A 13464-nucleotide genomic window follows, 5' to 3' on the forward strand; every position below is an offset into this window, starting at 1 on the left:
CCCGCCAGCCTACTGCAGTTTCTGATATTTATGCTCTTGGTTCTGTGGATGAAAGCTGCCATCTCAGATCGCTCAGCCAGATTTATGCTTGTATGCTCCTTGAGGACAGGGACCTTGCTTACTCCAGCCATTCCCAGAGCCCACAGAGGCAGGGGAACTGCTCTGTTGACTAACTAATTCAGCAGTAATTCAGCAAACCTTCCAAGGATGAGTAACTATTTGCTAGGTGAACAGAGTGGAGGAGGGCCGGCCGCAGACACTTAATGTGCGGAAGCACAGGGACATGAGACAGCCTGGTCTATCCAGGGAACCATAGCTGTTCATACGGCTCCACTTGCAGGGAAGGCGAGAACAGAGTGGTGGAGGTGAGTGGGTAAGGTAGACGGGCCAGTTAATATGCCGGGCAAACGAGTGTGGATTTATTTGGTAGATCATAAGGAGCCTTTAAAGACTTTAAACGAGAAAGAAACATGATCAAGTTTTCACTTTATAAAGATCTTGTAGGCAGCGGTGAGAGAATGGACTGGAAGGAAGAAAGGGGAGCTGCAAGGAGACTATTGAAGAATCCAGGCTAGAGCTGGGGAGGCCTGCTCTAAAGCAAGGGCCGCGGGATGGAGACAGCTACCAGAAGGTCAGCTGTGCAGGGCTCGGTGATTGAATGTGAGGAGAGGGAGGGGCCGAGGATGACCAGTGACAGGATTTCAGCCTGGGTGACCAGATGGCTACTTCTGCCATCCACTGAGGCAGAGAACTCAGGAGGACGAGCAGCAGATTGGCAAGGAAGGTGAGGAGCTGAGGGTTGAAATTGTTGAGAAGGAGATGCCTGAAGGACAGCCAGATGGCAGTGTCCAAGACGCTGCTCGTCAGTTGGAGAGTCTGGACTGGAAGTAGAGGTTCAGGGGTGCTTCAGCACAGCGGGGATGGAAGCCGCAGGAAGGAATGAGATCTCTCAGCCAGGGAGAGTATGGTGTGCGGAGAAGAGAGGGCTAAACAGAGCCTTGTGACCTCTCAGGAGAGAGTCAAAGAGGGAATTGCCAGAGAGGCAGGAGGCAAACGAGAGAATGTGGTTCCGTGTGGGGCAAGAGGGGACACAGACCAGGCACGGTCCCTGCCTCGGTGTTCATGGTGAGTGCGGGAGACAGGAAGCAAAAAGCAGTTGAGCCCACTATGGTGAGTCCTGCTCTAGGATAAGTAGCGGGAAGTTGTAAGGGCACCTAATCCGATCTGGGGGCATGAGGGAAGCCCCTCATTCCCACCCAGCCCAGCTCTCCCAAGCTTGGACCCAGAAAAGCAGGAGGCCCAATGCTCTCACCAAAACAACAAGCAGGGCTAATGCTGGTCACTTTGCTGGTGACCTCAGAGCCTACAGCACAGGGCCCAAGTCCCAGGAAGACACTGGCCCCCAGGGAGCCCACCCTCTTCTCCTCCTTTCAAGGATTCATACATGAGATAGTGGGAAAGCAACCCCTATAACCCTGGGGTGAAGATTCGCCCCCTACCCAGGACGTGCGCACTCCAGTTGTCTGGGAGGTGGGACAGTGACAGCTCCCTCTTGGAGGCACATCTTTATTGCCAAAGACCCTGAGGAGAAGGAGCACTGTGGAAGGCACCCTTTGGGTCAGTCATACCCTGCACCTGCTCCCCTCACCCACCTGGGACCCATCCTCATGCCCAGTTACGAGCAGAGCTTTGATCTCTCAGAATGAAATTGCCGCTGGTTATTGCCCTGGCTAGTACAGCAGTGTGTGCGCTCAGTTCTCAGGGTTGCACTCTGCGAACACAGTGTCATGTGCACACACTTGGGCACATCACACACATATGCAGACCTGGTCCCCAAAACTAGAATTGGCCTGAGTAGAATCTGTCATATTGTAACCCGTAAGCAGGACAGCTAATGGCAAAACTCAGGAACATCCACTTGCACCCTTACCTTCCCCTCTTCCTGCCCCAAGGCATGGATAGGAGAGCGACTAGGACCTGGATCGCGAAGCCACTTTGGAGTAGACCCCCTTGGAACTAACACTTTCTTAGAGGCCTGTGCCAGCAGCCTCTGAGCGAGGCTGAAAAGCACCTGACACCATGCCCAGCATGCAGTAGGTGCTCAGTTAATGCACATTCCTTCCTCTCTTGCTGCTGAGGGCCAGAGCTGGTCTGCCATTGCACTGGCGTTAGAAGCAGGACTGACCCTGAGGCAAGCCCCCACCGCCAGGGCAAGGGAGAGGCTTGGGGAGGACTGGGTGCCGGCGAGGCGGGCTCAGGCAGGAGCCGACAGGCTGAGGTCAGTGACCCAACCCAGAGCCATGGTCTGCAGCTTGGCAGGAGCTGTGCTTTGTCTGCAACCCAGAGGAAATCCCATGCAGGGCTCCCTCTCCCCACACCTGTCCCAGTTGCTTCTCTCCAGTGAGGATCAAAGGAAGCAAACTGAATTTGGCAGAATTCTGAGAAAATTTTATTTTGAAAGTTGCATGAGGCCTTATTTATCCAGCGCTGTAGGTATAACCTCAGGGGCCTGGTGCAGAGGGAAGGGCATGGGCTCTGGAGTCAGACGGTTCTAGCCTCAGCTCTACTATTTTCTAACTGTGAGACCTTGAACAAGTTACTTAACCTCTCTGAGCCTCAGTTTCTTTGTAGGGGTTGTGAGGGTTCAGCCATTCAGCAAGCAGGTACTGAACATCTACGGTGTGCCAGAGACAATTCTAGGACCCAGTGAGAACCCAGAGGACCCAGCCTCTGTTCTTGTGGAGTGACGTTTAGTGCACAGAAAGCACTAGGCAGGGCACCTGTAGTGGAGGTGGACGTGCCCCATCAGAGTCCCTGTTGTTACTCCATCTGCTCCTCTCATTGAGGCCCTGATTGTCGCTTTTGCTGTGAATGACTGCGGAGTGCTCTCGTACAGTGCTGGCCTTGGGATTTGCTGAGTGGGCGGAGCTCCCTGCCCTTGAACTGGATGGCCACAGACAGCTGTACTTTACTCATTCTTCTGTCTCTTCCCTCTGCTGTTGCTCCTTTTCTCTTTCCATGGTGCATCTGTCTCCAGTATAGGTGCTTTCTTCTATGTCTAGAAAGAGGTGAAGATTCCAAGGAAACTTCTCAAGTTGGTCAAAAGAGGAGCCTTATTTTCTAGCCCTTTCTGTCGGGCCAGAGGACAGCTCCAAAGATGCACAGGTTGTCCCTGTTTCAGTTCATTTATCTAGTCCTCACGTGGCCCTGTGGGATACCCTCCTCTGAACTCCTGCAGCAACCAGGGCTTCCATTTACCATGACACCTAACCCACTGAATTGTCTTTGCTTGTTTCCGGGGCCTCACTCCTGTACACGGGGAGCGTGTCGAAGGCTCAATGAGTCCCCAGTGCCCCAGCACGGAGCCTGGCCAGAATGGGCCTCCAGGAAAGTGTGTTAGATGGATGCCTGTGTAATCAGGCTGAATTCTGGATGCCAAGGGTGATTGGGTGCCCTGAGAGATGCCCAACAGGACGTGCCATCTCACCTGGAGCCCCTCAGTGGATGAGCAGTTGCAGCCAAGGTGTGAGAACAGTGCTCAGAGAACCCAGAGGAGAGAACAGCTGACTCTGCCAGGGAGAGGGGGAGGCACAGGGGTTCTAGAAAGACCTCCTGGAAGAGATACCCAGCCTTACAGCTCCCTAACCATGCAGTCACTGTTCCTTCCCAGGGCCGGCTGACTGATGGAAAAGGGAAGACCATCGACTGCAAGGATGCCATCTTCATCATGACCTCCAATGTGGCCAGCGATGAGATCGCACAGCACGCACTGCAGCTGAGGCAGGAAGCTTTGGAGATGAGCCATAACCGTATCGCCGAGAACCTTGGTATGGCACAGGGCCTGAGCCCTCTGGGCAACTGGGCAAGTGACCAGGCCTCCGGTACATCTGGTGACAAGGATGGCACTGGGGTCCTGGGCCCAGCTGAAGGTCCTGGTAGGTGTCTTTGTCCTTAGCTGGCGCTGACCAGACACCAAGCACCATACCAGATAGTGGAGGGAGACAGACAGAGAGACTACCACCACTTCCTCAAGAGAGCTCCAAGTCTCTCGGGTGACAGAAGGGCTTCAGACAAAGAAGTGGACAGAGCCACCCCAGGGCGAGGGGCCAAGAAGAGGCCGGGGTCTTAGGGGACTGAAGAGATGCACACTCAACAGATAGAGACACTTTGGTACAACAAGGGGAATGGCAGATCAGAAACTATACAGAGATGGACACAACCTTTTTCAGCTAGAGAGGCTTCCTGTGTTGGTGGGCCCTGGAGAGTGCTGGAAAGGGAGAGCATCAGGCAGGAGGCCATGTCTGTCACCTTTTTGTTTGGGATTGAACCTCCAACCCCCTTCTTCCAAGTCAGAACTCAAGCCTTGGTCCTGACTCTTCTCCTCTCCCCTCCCCTCCCTCACACATCTCCCACCCTCAGGAACTCCAGGCTTTGTAGCACAGGAGAGCTGGAAGGGCCTAAAAAGTACCCAGTCCCTTCCTCTCACCGTTCGGGTGAGGAGACCAGGCTGAGGCCCGGAGAGCCTGAGACCTTGACAGGATCACACTGACCATCAGGAGCAGGACCAGGGCTCTTTTCGTGGATGGGGCCCAGGAGCAGGCACAGTTCCCGAAGCTCCCTGGGTGTGGGGAATGGGCAATTTATGATTCTGTCTCCACAGGGGACGTCCAGATTAATGACAAGATCACTATCTCAAAGAACTTCAAGGAGAATGTGATTCGCCCCATCCTAAAAGTAAGAGGTCTTTGTCCTTGCTTGGGCCTTGGGTTGTGGGGGTCCTCTTTGCCATCCTAAAGATATGGAAGCCCCCCACTCTTCCCCATTGGAGTCCAGTAATTTCCTTTACCCACTCCGGGTCGCTGAGCTCACCGCCCCCTAACCTGGCCCTGCAGGCTCATTTCCGCAGGGATGAGTTTCTGGGACGAATCAATGAGATCGTCTACTTCCTCCCCTTCTGCCACTCGGAGCTCATCCAGCTAGTCAACAAAGAACTGAACTTCTGGGCCAAGAGGGTAAGAGTGGGGCCTGCTATGGGTGGGGATGGGACATCTGCCCACTGGAAAGCAGGGAACACTGGGCTTGAAACACCCCCTCCCAAAAGGTGGAGCACAGCGGTGTGGGGCCAGTGGCCATGGGAGCCCATAGTCTCTCACAGGCCCAGGCCTCAGGCCAGAGTGGTGAGAGATGGAAAGCACTGGGCCACATGCAGCCATGCTCCTATCTAACCTGTCTCAGGCCAAGCAAAGGCACAACATCACACTGCTCTGGGACCGCGAGGTGGCAGACGTGTTGGTCGACGGCTACAATGTACACTATGGCGCCCGCTCCATCAAGCATGAGGTGAGCACAGGAGCCTGGGAGAAGTGAGGCACCTCCACACGTCCCTCCCCATTGCCCCAAGACCCAGTCCTGGGGCTCCCAGCCTGTCTCCCTAGAGTCTGGCTGCTGGGATTGTTCATACCTTCAGAACAAAAACACAATCTGATCAATAAAACCCCTGTCCTGGAGGGTAACCGAGTATGACCTCCTACCAGGATGGGGCACTGAATTGGGAACCTCAGAAACTGACGTCAGTGAGTCGTTAGCACAGGCCTACAGGTTCTGTGTTGTTAGCCCTTTGCAGATGAGAGAACTGAAGCCAGAGTAAGTACTTGTCCATGAGTAACAGAGTGTGGCCTCTGGGCTCAGGCCACAAGCTGGCCCCGGCCTTGGCAGTGATGACCACTCCACCTACTGCCTGCAGGTAGAGCGCCGTGTGGTGAACCAGCTGGCGGCTGCCTACGAGCAGGACCTTCTGCCGGGGGGCTGTACTCTGCGCATCACTGTGGAGGACTCAGACAAGCAGCTACTCAAGAGCCCTGAACTGCCCTCCCCCAAGGCTGAGAAGCGTCCACCCAAGCTGCGGCTGGAGATCATCGACAAGGACAGCAAGACCCGCAAACTGGACATCCGGGCACCACTACACCCTGAGAAGGTGTGCCACACCCTCTAGCATCTACTTTACCTGCCTCTCCATGCCCTCAACATCCAATAAAGGCCCCTCAGCTGTGGCATGGGAACCGACCTAGCTTCCCCTCATGCCTCTCGCTCTTCTCCACCCAGCCTAAGGCCTCTTACCTCCTCACAGCCCCTGGAGGACCCCTCCTCAGCCCCAAGTCGAAAGCAGGAATTTTGCCCTCCCCTGGCCCCTTCATCGTGGGCCCCAAACCTACTAACAAGTTTCCAGGAGAGGAACTGCCCTCCACCCCTTCAAGGCAGGGAGGGGACGGAGGTCCCTTATCTCTGTCCTTAAGCATGATCCCCAAGCCCCACAGTCTCTGGAACTTTATCATGTTCCCTGGAAGCTCAGAACTATGGCAGCTAAGAACAGATCTGGCTGGAAGAAGATGGGGACCAGGCTGTGACCTGCCACCCTTTGCTGGCCTTCATGCAGCTGAGTCCCCAGAACATCTCCACGGACAGTGGACGAAGAGTGCAGAGGCCCAGGCACAGAGGTTCTGCAGTTTAGGCCGTGGCTACCCCTTGCCCATGCCCTAAAATTCCAAGGGGAAGGGGCCCATAGAACCCTTCCCCCTTCAACCGCCCTATCATAGCTACTGATCCTCCTCACCCTTCGTGCTGGGGTCAGGCTAGACCATGTTTCTCCAGCCTCGGAACTAGGCCAGCGTGGGCACCTCCAGGAGGAAGGCTGACTGCTCTACTCTGGGACTAAACATCAGTACCAGATGACCAAGCAAGCTCAGCTCTGGGGGGCCTCCTTCAGGAGACGGACAACATAGATGTTGGAGAGCTGTAGGGGGAGAGGTCGTGGGATCAGGCTGTGCCCTGTCTGTACTGTCCCAGTTAAGTTAGCCTGGAATAAACAGCACCATGTGCAGTCTGCGTCTTAGTCACTACGCACAGGGTCTGCACGCCATCCCCCGAGGGTTTTCCGAAGACCAACCATGTTTCACCCTCAGCTTAGCAGGGCACAGCGGGCGTGGTGCATCCTTTGGCACCATCTGCAGTAGCCACAATTGACCACCACCCCGTTATCCTCCCCCTGCAGGGCCGTTGTGGAACCCTCTTTTGGTGTTAGGTAGTCTCTTTCAGGAAGCAGAAAACAGGGGCAGCAATCAAAGTCCCGTGAGTGATGGAGGAATGTCCTAACAACATGGTGGGTATAAAGCAGTCAGAAGTCAGGACGTGGGCTCCAGCAGATGCTCCAGCAGTCACCGTCTGGTCCCTCAAGGAGCTGAGTCTGCTGCTCCCTACCTCAGTGACTGCTCTTCTTTTTTATTATTTCTTCTTTTTTTACTTCTTATTTTGAAATAATTTAAGACTTAACAGAAAGTTGCAAAAATAGTAGAGTTCCAGATACCCTTCACCTAGCTTCTCCTAATAATAACATCTTACAAAACCATAGTATAATTATTAAAACCAGGAAATTAACATTGATACAGTACTACTAACTAATCTGTAGACATTCCAGTTTTGCCAGTTTTCCCACTGATGTCCTGTCTCTGGTCCAGGCGCCAATCCAGGATCCCGCATTGCAGTTTGTTGTCATGCTCCCTTTGTCTCCTTCAGCCTGTGACAGTTCCTCCATCTTTCTGTCCCTTTCATGACCTTGACTCTTTTGAAATGTCTAGGCCAGTTATTTTGTTGAATGTCCCTCAATTTGGGTTTGGCTGCGGTTTTCACCTGATTAGATTGAGGGTCTGCGTTTTGGTAAGACTACCCCAGAAGTGATGCCATGCCTTCTCAGTGCCTCAGACCTAGCGGGGGAGATGTTAACTTTGATCACGTGGCTGAAGCGGTGTGTGCCAGGTTTCTCCGCTGTAAAGTTACTGATTTCTCCTTTGAAATTAATAAGAACCTTATGGTGAGATACTTCAAAGCTGTGCAAATGTCTTATTTATCCTTAGAATTTTACCCACTGATGTTAGTATCTCTCAATGGTCCTTGCTTACAAGTCTTCGTGTTGTATTTGCCTAGTGATGACTTTCGGTTTCATTATCCATCTGTATTAATTGGTATTCTACTGTAAGGAACAGCTATCTCTTTTCCCCAATTTACTTATTCAGTAATTTATTTATAACAGTATAAACTAATGGAAATTTGTTTTATTCTATGGGTTATAATCTGATACTAATGTAGTTAATATCATTGCTCATATTGACCTAGTTTGGCCATTGGGAATACTTTCACGTTGGCTCCTGTGTTGTTTCAACATTGCCCCCATCATTTTTTTTTTTTTTAGCAGTGCCTTACTTTCTGACACCACAAGATGTTCCAAGTTCACTCACATTTTTCCTGTCCCAGCCCTAACATCAGCCATTTCTCCAAGCAGCTCCTGGTTTCTTTTATTCGAGAATGGTACTTAGAAACCAAGATCTGGGCACTAGGTGTGGATGCTGGTACTGGAGTGTCATTGCTTCCGGGCCTCTTCAGCACACAGAGCTGGGAAATATATGTATGTATATGAACACATGCATCACACATCTGAATTTATTGTTATATCTATCCATCTGTATTTTATTAAAAGCCATGAGTTCATATTGATACCGACAATTCCAATCCAATACCACGAGGTTGTAACTGCCATTATTTTGACTTTACTATTCTTTTTCTACTTCTTTGTCTCCTGCTGTCTCTGTTTCTTCTCCTTTCACTCTTTTTAGTGTTCAGACTTCACTTCATATATAGTCCAATATAAATGTCCAATTGAGTCAGTCAGTGACCATCCTATATGGGACATTCCTACTGGATTAAGGCCTTATGCCTGGCTGTCAGTCCCTTGGTTCATTCAACTGTGGCAGGAGCAGCAGGCATGTAACTCAAAACCAGATAACTTTTGTACAAGAAAGCAGAGTGGCCACCTTACTGAGAGGAGGCAAGGGGACAGGCTAGACTCTCAGATTTCGAGGAACTTAAGTATCACTTCTTAGGATTCTTGGCTAGACCTCCTAGGTGATGTTGGACCCCTCTTATACTTCCATAGCATGCTAGGCAATACTCGGCTTGCTTGTATTACTAGTTCTGTATCTGTCTTTGTCACTAGAATGTAGGCTCCAGGAGGGCAGATACCAATTGTTCAGCTCACTGTCCTATTCCTAGAACCTGGCACAGTGCCAGCACCTGACGCATGCTCCTGGTACTTGGTGGGATGGGTGGGCCCTGTGGCAAGCACAGATCTTCACAGTGGGTCCTAGGATAGAACAGTATCATTTGTTCACTGAGCACATGCTTATTTGTCATGTGCTTGTGGCCAGGCAGTAGAACCTGCCAGGACTGGACCCCTGAGCAAACGGGGCAGAGTAAGACCCAGACACCTTATTGAGTATATTGAGTACCCTGGAATGCATGAGACTGGACTTGGAAATGAAAATGTACCATCTGTATTTTTCTTGTTTTTTATTTTTTAATTATTATTTATTTGTTTTATTTTATTTATTTTTAATTTTTGAGGAAGATTAGCCCCGAGCTAACATCCAGCGCCAATCCTCCTCTTTTTGCTGAGGAAGATTGGCCCTGAGCTAACATCTGTGCCCATCCTCCTCTATCTTATATGTGGGATGCTGCCACAGCATGACTTGATAGGCAGTGCATAGGTCCACACCTGGGATCTGAACCGGCGAACCCCGGGCCGCCAAAGCAGAACGTGCAAACTTAACTGCTGTGCCACTAAGCCAGCCCCAACACCTGTATTTTTCAAAAAGAAAACTTAAAGATGTGTAGTGATTGTTTTAGAAATTTAGAAAAAATCCATGTTCAAATGATAAGAAAATAGAAAATGGACCAATAAAGATAAAACCCGAAGTAAACAAAGTAGGAAACCAAAAAAAAAAAAAAAAGAGGACAAAGGATGAATAGAAAAATGATTCTTTGAAAACACTAATAACGTAGATAAAACCTCCTCAGCCTAATTAAAGGAAAAAGAGCAAAGAAACACAAGATTAGGAATGAGAAATCAGACATAACTATATATGTGGAAGAATTTAAAGTATTTTTAGGAGAACTCTATGGCGACAAATTTGAAAACAGCGAATAGATAATTTCCTGGCACACAGTGACCCAAGACGTAGTTTGAATAGACCAATAAATTACCAAAGAAGAAACTGCAAAGTTTTTAAAATTTTATCCTTTAAAAGATTGTATCCTTTTATTTAAACTTTTTAATTGAAATTTGTATGGAAAAGTGCACAAATAACAAGTGTACAGTTCAATGAATTGTCACAAAGTGACCACCACCACTGTAGCCATCACCCAGCCCAAATAACAGATGAGTTGTGATGTTTAATTGTATACACTGCTTCAGACCATGGGAAAAGATAGAAAGATGCTCAGTTGATTTTTAAATGCCAGCATGAGATTCATACTCAGACCTGATGAAGTGCAAAAAGAGTGTCATAGCCTGGTCCCAGCTGTGACTGTAGATGCAGAAGTTCCAAATAAAGTTGAGTTGTACACTATGATCATGTAAGGTTGGTTTCAGCAACACGAGCCTCAGTATCAGGAATTTTATTAATATAATCCAGTATATCAAGAACTTGACTATTTAAATGTCTATAGATTAATATTAATGTTAATTTTCTTATTTTGATAGTATTTTTATATGTTATGTAAGAGGATGACCTTGTTTTTATAAAATATGCATTGAAGTATTTAGAGGTTAAAGATAAAGCGAATTTGCAGATGTTTCAGGAAACTCTATATATACACACGCACATACGTATATATGTATATACACCCACAGAATGATAAAAATAAAAGTCAAGTGTTAAAATTTGGGGAATCTGAGTGAAGGGTATACAGAAACTCTTTGTATTGTTTTTGCAACTTTTCTGTAAGTCTAAAATCATTTCAAAGTAAAATTTTTTAAATGAGGGAGATAAAACATTTTATCAGTATATGCTGAAAAAGCATTTGATAAGATTTTACAGCTTTAAGTATGATTTGAAAAATTAAAGCTCTAAGTAAAAAGAAAAGAAACTGTTCATCGAAAACCAGTACCAAACATCCTTTTTCATGGTAAATATTAAAGTCTGAAATAAGATAAGGTTCAACACTGCTTTGAAAATTCCGGTGAAAGCAATTAGGCAAGAAAACTAAATAATTGATATAAATGTTGGAAAATAACAAATTATCTTGTTTTGCTGATATACGACTGTATATTTAGGAAATCCAAGAGGCTATAACCTATTAGCTTTAATAAGGAAATTTGGTGTCTGAATAAAAGATAAATGTGCAAAAATCAATAGCTTTTTTCTATTCTAGCAATAACCAACTAGAAACAATAAGAAAGAAAAAGTATTCCATTCACAATTGCAACAAATAGGTGTATATATTTGCTTATGTACACCTGAAATGCCTCTGGAAGAGAGGGGACTAGGGTAGAGAGGGGATAGCAATGGAAGGGAAAATTCACTGTCTTCATTTTTATACTTTTAAATTTTGAATCATTAATTTGTTACCTATTCAAAATTATAAAATGCTTAATAAATTTCACAAAAAATCATATTTAAGAGCATAAAACAAAATCTAACAAATGAAAAGACATACCAGATTCTCGGAAAGAAAGACAATATCATTAAAATGTCGATTCTTAATATATAATTCAGTGCAAACCTAATTAGACTCAACAACGTTTTTAATAAAATTAACTAAAGTCGTGTTACACTGCGTTGTGCAGAGGTGAAGCCATGTGAAGCTACTGTTTTATGGATCTAGGCTCTCAGGAGATACAGTTACTACTCTCAGTTCCTGCTATCCCATCCTGATAGTGTGTGAACTACAGAATGAGTAAGTTAACTACCATCAACACACACCCGAAATACAATTATGAGACAAAAGAAAGTGAAGGGTTACTGCCTGTAACTGCAGTTTAGAGACCATATGGGTGTGGAGAAGAGGAGAAAGTGATGGAAAATGAAACTCGAGAGGCAAGTTTCCTGATTCCATAGTGCCTTAAATGCCATGCTAAGAGAATGAAATGTGCACATTTGTATTTAAAAAGACCCTTTGAGAAACCAGGAGTGAAGCAAAAAGCCTACCAACTGGGAGAAAATATTTGCAGTCACATATCCGACAAGGGGTTAATCTCCAAAATATATGAAGAATTCAAACAACAACAACAAAACAAACAACCCGATCAAAACATGGGCAGAGGATCTGAACATTTTTCCAAAGAAGATATACAGATGCCAACAGGCACATGAAGAGATGTTCACCATCACTAATCATCAAGGAAATGCAAATCAAAACTACACTGAGAGATCATCTTACACCCATTAGAATGGCTATAGTCACCAAGACAAAAAATAACAAATGGTGGAGAGGTTGTGGAGAAAAGGGAACCCTCCTACAGTGCTGGTGGGAATGCAGACTGCTGTAGCCGCTATGGAAAACAGTATGGAGGTTTCTCAAAAGATTAAAAATAGAAATACCTTACAACCCAGCTATCCCACTACTGGGTATTTATCCAAAGAACGTGAAATCAACAATTCAGAGAGACCCATGCACCCCTATGTTCCTTGCAGCATTATTCACAATAGCCAAGACATGGAAGCAACCCAAGTGCCCATGGACTGATGATTGGATAAAGAAGATGCAGTATATATATACAATGGGATACTATTCAGCCATAAAGAAGACAAAATCGTCCTATTTGCAACCACATGGATGGACCTTGAGGTTATTATATTAAGTGAAATATGCCAGACAGAGAAAGAAAAACTATGATTTCACTCAGATGTGGAAGATAAAGTAACACATGGACAAAGAGAACCGATTGGTGCTTACCAGAGGGGAAGGGGGTTGGGGGTGGGCATAAGGGATGAGGGGGGTACATTTATATGGTGAATGACCATAATGTACAACTGAAATTTCACAATGTTATAAACTAAATTATTTTTAAAACACCCTTTGATTGCATTATGCAGGATAGTTTGGGGTGGCTTCTAACCAATATACAACAGAGTCGTTCCAGGCAAACTCCTTCCCACCTCAAACATAGAAATATTGAATAATATGTAACAACGACAAAAAAAAGTTTGACACACAACTAGGCTTGAAACTAAAAATGGGAAATCCCAAAGTGCCAGAAATGAATGGGAATCCGAAAGTCAGAGGGTGTGTGAGAGTGGAGGTCAAGGAGTTCATAGAGACTTGGGACCAATTTATAGGCCTAATGGCTGAAGGCTAGGGCTTCAACGTTGAGATAGGAGTCTCAAAGGATCACTTCCTTGTGAAGTGAAGTCTAGAAAAACACTACACATTGACCTGGGAATCGAGAGGGAAATACAAAAAAAGGCTACCGTCACTCAGGGATGAAAGAAAGAGTTGCCTATGAAGAAACTAATACTTTTGATGTTTGTGAGAGTGTGGTCCAAATTCACAATACTCAAATGTTACTGGGATGTCAAGATGAAAACAAACCACCATGAAGGAAAAAAGAGGCAGCAGATGCAGCAAATGGGAGAA

The 13464-nt window shown here is 46.9% G+C and overlaps 1 protein-coding gene across 1 annotated transcript in view; it reads left to right on the forward strand.

The window, feature by feature from the left end:
• CLPB (ClpB family mitochondrial disaggregase) overlaps positions 1-10988 on the forward strand; it is a 140836-nt gene extending 129848 nt beyond the window's left edge. Inside the window, exons 12-16 of the mRNA XM_014842026.3 lie at positions 3671-3827; positions 4661-4734; positions 4893-5012; positions 5236-5340; positions 5744-10988. Coding sequence (XP_014697512.3) covers positions 3671-3827; positions 4661-4734; positions 4893-5012; positions 5236-5340; positions 5744-5992 — 705 coding nt within the window. The 3' untranslated portion in view covers positions 5993-10988. The remainder of the gene's footprint in view (positions 1-3670; positions 3828-4660; positions 4735-4892; positions 5013-5235; positions 5341-5743) is intronic.
• The last annotated feature ends 2476 nt before the right edge of the window (positions 10989-13464 follow it).

This window comes from Equus asinus, chromosome 20, assembly GCF_041296235.1.
Source record: "Equus asinus isolate D_3611 breed Donkey chromosome 20, EquAss-T2T_v2, whole genome shotgun sequence".
NCBI classification, from domain to species: domain Eukaryota; kingdom Metazoa; phylum Chordata; class Mammalia; order Perissodactyla; family Equidae; genus Equus; species Equus asinus.